This window comes from Osmerus eperlanus, chromosome 15 (assembly GCF_963692335.1).
Source record: "Osmerus eperlanus chromosome 15, fOsmEpe2.1, whole genome shotgun sequence".
Taxonomy (NCBI): domain Eukaryota; kingdom Metazoa; phylum Chordata; class Actinopteri; order Osmeriformes; family Osmeridae; genus Osmerus; species Osmerus eperlanus.
In genome coordinates, this window is record NC_085032.1 from 16,780,756 (window position 1) to 16,793,927 (window position 13,172).

At 47.4% G+C, this 13,172-nt stretch overlaps 1 protein-coding gene across 1 annotated transcript; it reads right to left on the reverse strand.

Moving 5' to 3' along the window:
- Positions 1–5,933: 5,933 nt before the first annotated feature.
- On the reverse strand, positions 5,934–11,433 carry eef1e1 (eukaryotic translation elongation factor 1 epsilon 1). Its single transcript, XM_062479985.1, has 4 exons — positions 11,308–11,433; positions 10,325–10,522; positions 8,130–8,225; positions 5,934–7,601 (listed from the first exon to the last, which is right to left on the reverse strand). The coding sequence occupies exons 1-4, from the start codon at positions 11,389–11,391 to the stop codon at positions 7,458–7,460; spliced, it is 522 nt and encodes a 173-aa protein (XP_062335969.1). The 5' UTR covers positions 11,392–11,433; the 3' UTR covers positions 5,934–7,457.
- Between the last annotated feature and the right edge of the window lie 1,739 nt (positions 11,434–13,172).

Consider the following 13,172-nt stretch of genomic DNA (forward strand, 5'->3'; position numbering starts at 1 on the left):
TCATGCCCTCCTACTCTCTCTCTCTCTCTCTGTCCCTCTCTCTCTCTGTCTCTCTCTCTCTGTCCCTCTCTCTCTCTGTCCCTCTCTCTTTTTCTCTCCCCACCCAGTGATGTATCTGCAGGCGCTGCCCTCCTCCTACACCCTCTATTCCCCCCCCCCCCCCCCCCCTCTCGTCAGGGGGGTTTCTACTGCTGTTCCTTTTAGGATCATTTCTCCTGCGGCCATATCGAGACAGCCTATCAGAAACCATTACAGTGTGTGTGTGTGGGGGGGGACTGAAGTTTAGAGTCATGACCTGTAGGACAGGGAAACAGGAAACTTGCATATCTGAAACCTTCAGTATATCTGAAACCTTCAGTATATCTGAAACCAGTATATCTGAAACCTGCAGTATATCTGAAACCTTCAGTATATCTGAAACCTTCAGTATATCTGAAACCTGCAGTATATCTGAAACCTTCAGTATATCTGAAACCTGCAGTATATCTGAAACCTGCAGTATATCTGAAACCTGCAGTATATCTGAAACCTTCAGTATATCTGAAACCTTCAGTATTTCTGAGCAGTCTCAAGCTGGGCCACACTGGGAGGAAGGAGAGTTGGAGAGAATATAAGTGTGTGTGTTTGTGCTCATGCAGGTGTGTGTGTGTGTGTTTGTGCTCATGCAGGTGTGTGTGTTTGTGCTCATGCAGGTGTGTGTGTGTGACTGTGTGTGCGTGCAGGTGTGAGTGCCTGTGTGTGTGTTTGTGTGTTCATGCAGGTGTGTGGGTGACTGTGTGTGTGTGTTCATGTAGGTGTGTGTTGGCAGGGGAGTCAATAAAAAAAAGACCAAAATATCAGGGCTTTTCATCTCCTGTCAACATCAACAACAACATCAACATCACCCTGAGAAAAAGCACATCAAGGAAAGAAAGGTTCAACTGGCTGGAGCCTGTTCAGATGAGGAACTGTTCAGATGAGGAACTGTTCAGATGAGTAACTGTTCAGATGAGGAACTGTTCAGATGAGGAACTGTTCAGATGAGGAACTGTTCAGATGAGTAACTGTTCAGATGAGGAACTGTTCAGATGAGGAACTGTTCAGATGAGGAACTGTTCAGATGAGTAACTGTTCAGATGAGGAACTGTTCAGATGTTCAGATGAGGAACTGTTCAGATGTTCAGATGAGGAACTGTTCAGATGAGTAACTGTTCAGATGAGGAACTGTTCAGATGTTCAGATGAGGAACTGTTCAGATGTTCAGATGAGGAACTGTTCAGATGAGGAACTGTTCAGATGAGGAACTGTTCAGATGAGGAACTGTTCAGATGAGTAACTGTTCAGATGAGGAACTGTTCAGATGAGGAACTGTTCAGATGAGGAACTGTTCAGATGAGGAACTGTTCAGATGAGTAACTGTTCAGATGAGGAACTGTTCAGATGTTCAGATGAGGAACTGTTCAGATGTTCAGATGAGGAACTGTTCAGATGAGGAACTGTTCAGATGAGGAACTGTTCAGATGAGGAACTGTTCAGATGAGTAACTGTTCAGATGAGGAACTGTTCAGATGTTCAGATGAGGAACTGTTCAGATGTTCAGATGAGGAACTGTTCAGATGAGGAACTGTTCAGATGAGGAACTGTTCAGATGAGGAACTGTTCAGATGAGTAACTGTTCAGATGAGGAACTGTTCAGATGTTCAGATGAGGAACTGTTCAGATGTTCAGATGAGGAACTGTTCAGATGAGGAACTGTTCAGATGAGGAACTGTTCAGATGAGGAACTGTTCAGATGAGGAACTGTTCAGATGAGGAACTGTTCAGATGAGGAACTGTTCAGATGAGTAACTGTTCAGATGAGGAACTGTTCAGATGTTCAGATGAGGAACTGTTCAGATGTTCAGATGAGGAACTGTTCAGATGAGGAACTGTTCAGATGAGGAACTGTTCAGATGAGGAACTGTTCAGATGAGGAACTGTTCAGATGAGGAACTGTTCAGATGTTCAGATGAGGAACTGTTCAGATGAGGAACTGTTCAGATGAGGAACTGTTCAGATGAGGAACTGTTCAGATGAGGAACTGTTCAGATGTTCAGATGAGGAACTGTTCAGATGAGTAACTTTGTTCATTCCCACAATACCCCTAACCCACCCCACCCACACTCTCCCCTCCCTCCCTCCCTCCCTCCCTCCCTCCCTCCCTCCCTCCCTCCCTCCCCCCCTCCCTCCCCCCCTCCCTCCCTCCCTCCCTCCCTCCCTCCCTCCCTCCCTCCCTCCCTCCCTCCCTCCCCCCCTCCCTCCCTCCCTCCCTCCCTCCCTCCCCCCCTCCCTCCCTCCCTCCCTCCCTCCCTCCCACCCTCCCTTGCCCTCCCCTCCCTCTTGCCCTTCCACACCCCAAGCTTGCCCCTTGCCCCCGAGCCAAATCCACAACCCTTGAACGCACACACACACAAACACAGTGTTTGCAGCTGAGGCAGGTGAAGAAGGAGGGGTTGGCGGGCGATCGAGGCGGTTAATTCTGGGAGGAGTCTGTCATCCGTGTCTGAGTTAAGGTGTGATCCGTCGCCCCGGGATACGCATATGTACTTTAGCACCTCCGTCTGACTGATGAAGTGAGCAAATGCGTCTGGTAAACTCCTCGTGCACACCTGGACTCCTCATACCGCACGGCTGGACAGGACTCTCACAAATAACTTTCCATGAGACTCTGAGCACGCATGCACACTTACACATCAACACACACACAGACTCACACACAGTCAGATACACACACAAACATACAGACCCACACACTTTCTGCTTCCTTCCAAGCTTTATAACCAGGCCACTTCCAGGAGCTTCCAGTCCGATAAACACCGTCCCTCACATCACTGATAAACGCCCTCACAACATCACTACCACACACACACATTCACCTTTGACCTCGCTCATCTCATACCTCCCCTCCCTATATGCAGAGAGAAGACCAGAACAGGAAGGAAAACCTCACCTACAGGAAGTACGCAGAGTGAAGAGGAAGTCTCAACACTCCTTATAGTGCTCGGAAGTCTGAATCAATATCGACATTAACCCTTGTGTTATCTTCGGGTCATTCTGACCCATCAGTCATTGTGACCCACCGTCGTATTGCGACAAATTTACCGCATACAAAGACAAAGTGAAGCATTTTCTTTTAACAGCTAGGCTGTCTCAGACCCCCCACATTGCAAAGGTTAAAAGAAAATTATTTTAATTTGTTTTTGTATTGGGTAAAATTGGGTAAACACAACGATGGTTCGTTATGAACCTTTGGGTCATGTGACCCGAAGGCAGCACGAGGGTTAAAGTCCCCTTCTCCATTACACACACACACACACACACACACACACACACACACACACACACACACACACACACACACTCACACCTCCCCTTCTCTTCCATCCTCACCATACTTCTTCTAATTGCCATTGACAATCAGATGCCATCTTTATGGGCGCATGGTACAACTGTCACTATCTGTAAGGGTACGATAAGGCGACGGCTGTCACAAAGGCTTAGAACACGCCAACACACCCCACGTACTGATGATGGTTTCACTGAATCAATCAGAGAGAGGGAGGGAGGAAGAGGAGGAGAGAGAGGCATGGAGGAGAGAGAGGAAGAGAAGGAGAGAGGGATGGATGAGAGAGAAAGAGGGAGAGAAGAAGGGGGAGGGAGGAAGAGAGAGAGCTGTTCTTGTCATATTCACATCGAGTCCCATGCGTGTCGCCCTGGTCCCAATCTTGTTAACGAGAGCTAACCCTAACGAGACGTAACGAAGGAGGGGGGGCTGTTGTGCTAAACATGGAGACTGACACTGTTCAGGACGATAATCTGACATGAATATATTCCAAACATTTGCTTCTCATTATGTGTGTCTATGACACTAACTAAGACAGGCTACTGACTGGAACAGCATGAATGCAAGAGCACGTTACCTCCTCAGAACATCCGTCCAAGAGGAGAATCCCGCTTCAGCCAGACGAGCCAAACATGCTGGCGTCCCAGGAGATACATCAACATCTTCATCACACGAGACTTCACATTTAGCCTTAACTTCTAACCGGACAAACTCCAGATTACTGTGTGAGAATTAGCATCGGAGCATTAGCATCTGAGTTGGCATCTCAGTACACACATCCTTCACTGAAGTAGAAGTACAGATCTTTAGATCTACAGATGTTTAACCCTCGTGCTGCCTTCGGGTCACATGACCCAAAGGTTCATAACGAACCATCGTTGTGTTTACCCAATTTTACCCAATACAAAAACAAATTAAAATAATTTTCTTTTAACCTTCGCAATGTGGGGGGTCTGAGACAGCCCAACGGTTAAAAGAAAAGGCTTCACTTTGTCTTTGTATGCGGTAAATCTGTCGCAATACGACGGTGGGTCACAATGACTGATGGGTCAGAATGACCCGAAGATAACACAAGGGTTAAAACAACTCTGGTAAAAGTGGAAATACTAACTACACCTTTTCACTCATGTTAAAGTAAAGAAGTTTGGGCTTTGACATATAATTAAGTAAAAAGTAGCCATTACTACTTCCTGATGGACCTCACATACTATAGAAACGCAGCGCATTCTCCAGGAATCCTTTTGACACCGACAATTTCGAACATCTCCCTCATATATGGCCATGGGTGATGAGGAATGTGTCTTTTTTCAGCAAGGCTGTAACCGCAATATACATTGGGGGGACAACATCCTGCATGATAATCAGGAAATTAAAAAAGGCACGCAATGACGATAAATAATATTGATCATGCCACCAAATACTGATTGAAACTAAAGTAACGACCTTGGCTTTAAAATGTAAGAAGTGGATAGTACAGATATTTGTGTAAAAAATGTAAGAAGTAAAAGTAAAAAGTTAAATTGTGAGCCACCCCACTGAGTCTCCCCTGAACCCTGCTGAAGCACCAGGTTGCCCTCCGACCTTCGTACAGGCAGGGGGTATGAGAAACGTGGACAAGCTTTATTGCCTTCGCCTTGGTTGGTCGCCCCTGTTGAGAGGTGCATCGTGGGCTCCGCGGTAACAGAGAGCGGGTCCTGCTAATTGGGCTGGTTCTGCTCCCTGCTGAGGAGTCTTCTGGGGCCACGTCCAGGCTGCAGGTCTGGAATCCGTATGACACCCTGGTGATGTCAGCCCACTCTCCTCAAAGACTCCTTTAATGCTCCTCTCGGTTTGTTCCAATAAGATACACATCTGAGTTGGTGGAATATATTAGATGAAAGCTACTTAAGTTAAGTTCTTAAAATAGGAAGTTCTCCATTTCCAAGTCAGGTCCTTATGAATTGAATCTTTCAGCAACATTATCGTTATATTTACGTCTCGAGATAAGACCAAAGCTCTCGCCTGTAGTGCTTCTCTGTATTTAATCACATGGACGCTCAAATGACTGAGACTTAGTTTTCTATCACAAGTTTACACTTCCTCCCCACACTGCCCACTTCCTCCCCACTCTGCCCACTTCCTCCCCACACTCTGCCCACTTCCTCCCCACACTCTGCCCACTTCCTCCCCACACTCTGCCCACTTCCTCCCCACACTCTGCCCACTTCCTCCCCACACTCTGCCCACTTCCTCCCCACACTCGGCCCACTTCCTCCCCACACTCGGCCCACTTCCTCCCCACACTCGGCCCACTTCCTCCCCACTCGCCTCACTTCCTCCCAACACTCGGCCCACTTCCTCCCCACTTGCCTCACTTCCTCCCCACACTCGCCTCACTTCCTCCCAACACTCGGCCCACTTCCTCCCCACACTCGGCCCACTTACTCCCCACACTCGCCTCACTTCCTCCCAACACTCTGCCCACTTCCTCCCCACACTCGGGTCATTGTCTGGCATGTGCTGAACAGACAAGCCCCGAACATAAAGTGTGACGTGGAGGTCAGAGTTATAAATCAAGCCATCAGATGTCCTCCATATTTCCCTTTAGATTTATTGGCACAGAACGACCCTCAAGGTGACATTAAATCACAAAGAATTACAGCACAGACACAGCATGACATAAACATACAGAAGTAAATACATTTCAAAGGGAGAACATTGGCGGGTTGAAAATCTGACTCAGTGAAATTTGATGACAAAAATATTTCTCACACCTCTAAGCATTTGGTTAACGTTATCTATTATCACCCTTCAGATGTTGTGTTAGGGTTAGCATTAGCTAGCATAACCCCTCAGATGTTGTGTTAGGGTTAGCATTAGGTAGCATTACCCCTCAGAGGTTGTGTTAGGGTTAGCATTAGCTAGCATTACCCCTCAGAGGTTGTGTTAGGGTTAGCATTAGCTAGCATTACCCCTCAGAGGTTGTGTTAGGGTTAGCATTAGCTAGCATAACCCCTCAGAGGTTGTGTTAGGGTTAGCATTAGCTAGCATTACCCCTCAGAGGTTGTGTTAGGGTTAGCATTAGCTAGCATAACCCCTCAGAGGTTGTGTTAGGGTTAGCATTAGCTAGCATTACCCCTCAGAGGTTGTGTTAGGGTTAGCATTAGCTAGCATAACCCCTCAGAGGTTGTGTTAGGGTTAGCATTAGCTAGCATTACCCCTCAGAGGTTTCGTTAGGGTTAGCATTAGCTATCATCACCCCTCAGATGTTGTGTTAGGGTTAGCATTTGCTATCATCACCCCTCAGAAGTTGTGTTAGGGTTAGCATTAGCTATCATCACCCCTCAGATGTGTCAGGAGGATTTCCGACTCTGGGTCTTCTCCTGCAGCGGCCGGCGGGTACGAGAGATGAAATGCCACTCGCTGGCTGGCACCCAGAGCACTGTGGAATGGGGGCATGTGGATGTCCCTGGCAGCTGGTGGCATGCCCTCTGCCCCCGGCATAAACACTGTGATGGGGAGCGAGTCTGATCTGGACTGGAGGCTGTCCCTGGTGCCCACAGCGCTGGTGGCAGAGCTGTACCAGGGAGGGAGAGGAGAACCAGGATGGAAACACACCACCACACTAGTATTTGGGTTTAGTGTGGAATGGCTGGCTTGGACTGGACAGTTTATATGCCTGTGTGGCCTTGACATCTCAAAAGGAATAGTTTTTTTTAAAGGGATGTGGCGAACATAATGTGGTTCCTAACGACTCTCTTCAATACTACTGTTATGTTCATGTTGCAAGGCTCAGGCTAAGCAGAAAGCCAGCGATCTGAAAACCCCACAGCCAAACACGGAGCCCCCAGCTCCCACTCTCGCATGCAGCATCTCCGCTTATAAAGACCAACTCAAAACAAACAAAACAAATCCCAGGGATATAACAGCGTGTGGGCCTGTTCCCACCAGGTACAGAGGGAGAGTTTCAGGGAAACAGACACAGACCTTCCAGCAGGGCAGGAGAGGATGACCACCCACCCTCTGGTGCCCCCATAAGCTGAGGAGGCAACTGGGGCAGGTAGGGACCCGAGGGCAAGGGGGGTACGAGGGCAGGGGGGACGGGGGCAGGGGGGCATCAGTGGGGTCCGCTGGTGTAGACTCTGTTCCGGAGGACCACCACAGGAGGCAGGTGGTGACGGAGGCCTGGACGATGCTGCACGTGGTCAAACCACCGAGTCACGTTCACGTACTTCTCCTTCTCCTGGACCGCCAGATCCACCTAGCACAGGGAGAGTCAGCACTTACAGCCCTCTACACACCCTGTCACACTGACCACAGCTGTGAGGAGGGGCAGGACGTTCCCAACACTAACTAACTGAACATCGACTGCAGAGCAGGAGCCTGGGGCAGCTGGCTTCCCAGAGCCAACCCCCCCACACTGACACAAACACATGCTGACTCCCTTGTGTCTGGTGGCTACCTTCCATCTTCTCTACAACCACTGACATTTCTACTCATGTGATCCCTCCTCCCTCGCTCCAACTCTCTGTCCCTCCCTTCATCCCTCCTTTCATCCCTCCTGCCCCGAGGACGACAAACAAACTTCCTTGGCCCCGGTCCGGGGCTAAACACATCACTTTGCTCCACATCTCTTCCTGTTAGATGTTCCTCCTTGTTCCTCGTGTCAAGTTGCTATTTGAGCCCTCTGGCCGTATGACTGGTTTAATTGTGTGATCTTCTCAACGAGCCTATTAATTTGTGCGATCTGATTGATGTGAAGCTGAGAGGGTGTGTTGCTGCTACTTACGATGAAGGGATGGACTCCGTAATACATGAGGGTGTCAGCCAGGGTAAACTGGTTTCCTGCCAGGTAGACTTTGTCGGCGAGGTAGAGGTTGAGGTCCTGCAGAGAACAGAGCAATGCCTGAGTCAGTCGCTGTGGTGGATGACGAGTCGACAGTCGACTGTGTCTGAACTGTGCATCGATTCAACTGGGAAGACAACCGCCCCAAGACAACTGGATAAACACAAACTTCTTACATACTTCTTTCACAGTCAGACTTGAGGCCAGATCAATTCACAATGTCCTACTAATTATAACATTCTTATATAGAGGTCAACATTCTAGTCAACATCAGTTTCAGACTTTCAGATTTCTCTACCTATTATAGTTATAACTATTGTTCAGTCCTTTGAGGTGGCGGGTGGAGTCCAGCCAGGCCTGAGATGTTGCTACCGAGGCTGTGTCATGCACTCGTTTGACTGGGGCCTGGCTAGCTAGCTAACGATGACTGGGGCGTTGCTAGCTAGCTAACGATGACTGGGGCCTGGCTAGCTAGCTAACGATGACTGGGGCCTGGCTAGCTAGCTAACGATGACTGGGGCCTGGCTAGCTAGCTAACGATGACTGGGGCCTGGCTAGCTAGCTAACGATGACTGGGGCCTGGCTAGCTAGCTAACGATGACTGGGGCCTGGCTAGCTAGCTAACGATGACTGGGGCCTGGCTAGCTAGCTAACGTGTGGGATTTAGACCTGAATAACGCGTGACCTGGGGGTAAATATCTCCACACCGCTTCACCCCCACAACACACTGGCCACTCTGGCACAGAGGCCCTCCTGAGGCATGCTGCTCACCAACCGCTACTAGGACAAAACTAATGAAGCTTCTCCAAGTCTGTGAGTGTGTGTGTGAGTGAGTGTGTGCGCGAGAGAGAGCAGGTCCCAAGGGACGGGACGATCTTTAGCACTTGCGTTGTGCACACACACATACACAGAGCATCTTGAGGGCAAATGGAGTCACTATGCAGCAGCGATGTGATGCCAAGCTGAGCATGAACAGCAGCAGGAGACTCCACCACATCAGATCCTTGATTCCTCCCCTGGAGCTACTGGGAACCGGGACCAGGAACCAGGATGAGGAAGCATGGCTAAGAACCAGGATTTAGAAGAAGGACTAGGAAGAAGGACCAGGAAGAAGGACTAGGAAGTAGAGCCGGGGAGACGAGGGGACCCGGGTGTGCAAGAGTGAGCATGGTCTGAAACTACCTACACCTTCAGGGGGGTCCCCTAACATGTCAGCACTGAAAACGGAAGACGTTTCAGCTATTTATCTTCTTTTCTACTTTTTAATGTTAAGAAATCTTATGTTTGGAATTTGAAGATTTGTAAAAACAATTTAAGATCAGCCTAACTGATATTCACTCCTGAAAATGCGATACTATGTATCTATGACCCCCCTCAGACCTCATAATTTTTAACCCTGAGTGTGTGTGTGTGTCTAATCCAAGCAGTGTGTCTGGAGGATCTGATTCATTTGGAAGTAGCTGTGACTGCAGGAAACAACTGTGACCACTGACAAAAAAACGAAATAAAAAGACATTTATGAGTTTGGCTGTGGTTAAAACAGTTGCTGTCCCTCCCTCCAGACAGAGCTGTGGTTGTTAGGGGGGGGGTTGCCAGGGAGAGACCAGACCACCGTGCTCAGAAGACTGTCAGCAGCCTGGCGACACGTCTCAGCCCTGAGAGCTGCTCCCTGCTGGACACGCCATGACGACCCCATTACAGGCATTTACTGTAGAGGGAGAGTGACTGTGTGTGTGGCAGGGCTGTCCACTGTGTTGGCCCATCTAAGGCCATGTCACTGCAGGGCCATATACCAGCCTGGATTCCCTCCCCCATTTGTGCCTTAACGAGCCACACACACAGTCACACACACACAGTCACACACACACAGTCACATACACACACACTGGTAGTCTGGGGCTGGGGAGGATGTAGTGAGGCTGGGGAGGATGTAGTGAGGTTGGGGAGGATGTAGTGAGGCTAGGGAGGTTATAGTGAGGCTGGGGAGGATGTAGTGAGGCTGGGGAGGATGTAGTGAGGCTGGGGAGGATGTACATGAGGCTGGGGAGGATGTCGTGAGGCTGGGGAGGATGTAGTGAGGCTAGGGAGGTTGTGGAAACTGGTAATTTTCCACTAAATGGTTGGGTTTGAGCCTTCACCTTCAGGATGATCCTGAGGTCTTCCCTGGAGCATGTGTCCAGCCTGGAGACCCTGTACTCCAGCCACTGCTGCACCACGGCCCGGCCCTCCGCAGACCCCCCCAGCAGCTCCCCACGCTGGGCCTCCGTCACCAGGTGGGTTGCGATGGTCACCAAGCCAACCAGGGGGGGCCCACTGTTGCTCTGCAGCACAGGCAGCTAGACGGGACAGTGAAGAATACGGATACAGATTTTTATTATTGTTGCACTGTGCCTGGTAAATACAACCATTCATTTGACAACGTAATACTTTTGGAATTATGCACTTCTGAGCCTTGATTTTGTACATTAAATATGCACTATTTCTATGTAGTTTTGGATAAATGCTTTTTGTAAGTAATAAAATAAACTATATAACGTAAAACGATAAGCACATGACACGTCTAGCATGGCATGAGGTTTGCAGACAGAAGGTAACTTGTGGTGACCAACTATGCAACACTACTGTAGCTTAAGTCCGCAACATATTGAAAAATACTGTTGCTAAGCATGTTGTCAACAAACCAGATACTTATTATTATTACTCGTATAATAAAGACAACCCAATTTAGTCGATGAGCTCGCGATCCAATGACGTGTCACGTCTATAGGATGACCAAAGACAACCAACTTCAACTGCTCATGCGCAACACAGTCTATATACACATGGCGCAGTCAGACCGGCTGGTCCGCGGTAGCGAGCTAGCATACAACTGTACATTAGATAGGACACTGTCGGTACGAAACAACAAGCCGGCTGGTTATACATTCTGCGTGTTCGTACGGTGACTTAATTCAACGAATACATAGCTGACAGAGCCACTGGTCAACGCGTTAGCCGGCTTCAGGCTAACTAACTAGCAATCCAGCATGTGCACACAACCTCCTTCTGTAAACCCACAATCCCAAGCGTATCTGGGACTATGCGCTGTAGTATCATGTTTCGACAGTCATTCATCATTCACCTTTTTGTCTCCCAGTGTACTGTATTTGTTAGGCTTTTTTAATCCTAAATATTTCTCCAACGAGGACAGCTCCTTCAACGCCATCTTTGGGTCTGTGAATGGAGGAGTGCTAGAATGTTACAATTGGTAAACATTACTAATTCCCACCCACTACAGTTAGATTGACACCGCATTGAACCAATAAGAACACGTTTTTTAAATGTTATTGAAAAAACGTTTTTTTAAATTATTAATGAACAATCAGGTCACGAATACAGACGCATAGTACAGATACCTTTTACAAACACAATAATGAAAAACATAAAATACAAAAACAGTAATAACAATAAGATTAAAATAAAGTGGATAACAATCAAGACAGTCAATAGAAAGAGATATATAAATTAGAGCAGAGACATATTTGAAAACAGTTCCTTATAATATTGAATAATATATAAGACTTTCTTATTTCGTAGTAGAAGAGATTCTATCAATATATTAAAGTCTAATAGACTATAATATTTACATTTTAGGTCCCTATATGTTCATTGTATGCACCTTCCTGCCAAAGCAAATTCCTTGTCTGTGCAAACTTTCATGGCGAATAAATCCCATTCTGATTCTGATTCTATGCAATAACATCTTTGTCTTTGACAGTAATAGAGTGACCAGTTTGATTTAGTATGAAACCTTCCATATCTTTCCAGTCTATTAGTATATGGCCAAAAAAAAGTGTAAGACTTTCAGCATCAGTGTTGCAAAATGAGAATTTTAAATCCACCTGTGAACATTTTGACACCATTAAGTTACATGGGTAGAAACTGTGTAAAATCTTGAAATGAACCTCTCTGACTTTGTTAGAGATGCAAAATCTAAAGGGACTGAGCCAAGCTTGTATATCTAAAGGACTGAGCCAAACCTGTATATCTAAAGGACTGAGCCAAACCTGTATATCTAAAGGACTGAGCCAAACCTGTATATCTAAAGGACTGAGCCAAACCTGTATATCTAAAGGACTGAGCCAAACCTGTATATCTAAAGGACTGAGCCAAACCTGTATATCTAAAGGACTGAGCCAAACCTGTATATCTAAAGGACTGAGCCAAACCTGTATATCTAAAGGACTGAGCCAAACCTGTATATCTAAAGGACTGAGCCAAACCTGTATATCTTCTAGTTCTAAAACGATCTCCCTCTTGGTGAGGGAGATCTTTCTCTTTTTAATACAAACCAAACCATTCAATCAAGCAATTGAAGGCGAGGCAAGATACAATCACCTTGTGTGTGTCAGAATCTCTTTGGAGCCCTCCTGTAATCTGGAACCCTCCTGTAATCTGGAGCCCTCCTGTAATCTGGAACCCTCCTGTAATCTGGAGCCCTCCTGTAATCTGGAACCCTCCTGTAATCTGGAGCCCTCCTGTAATCTGGTGCCGTCCTGTAATATGGTGCCCTCCTGTAATATGGTGCCCTCCTGTAATCTGGTGCCCTCCTGTAATCTTGAGCACTCCTGTAATATTGTGCCCTCCTGTAATCTGGAGCCCTCCTGTAATCTGGAGACCTCTTGTAATCCAACATCAGACCAGCAGACCTGTCTCAGACCAGTCAGATGGCTGAGCGGTTAGGGAATCGGGCTATTACTCAGAAGGTTGCCGGTTTGATTCCCGGCAAAATGCTAAATTACGTTGTGTCCTTGGGCAAGGCACTTCACCCTACTTGCCTCCGGGGGAATGTCCCTGTACTTACTGTAAGTCGCTCTGGATAAGAGCGTCTGCTAAATTGCTAAATGTGTATGTAAAATGTAACAATATAGAATAGAGTGGAATAACAGTTCATAGTCCATCGGGACAGACATATTTATCACTAATATATGACTAATTTAATGTTGT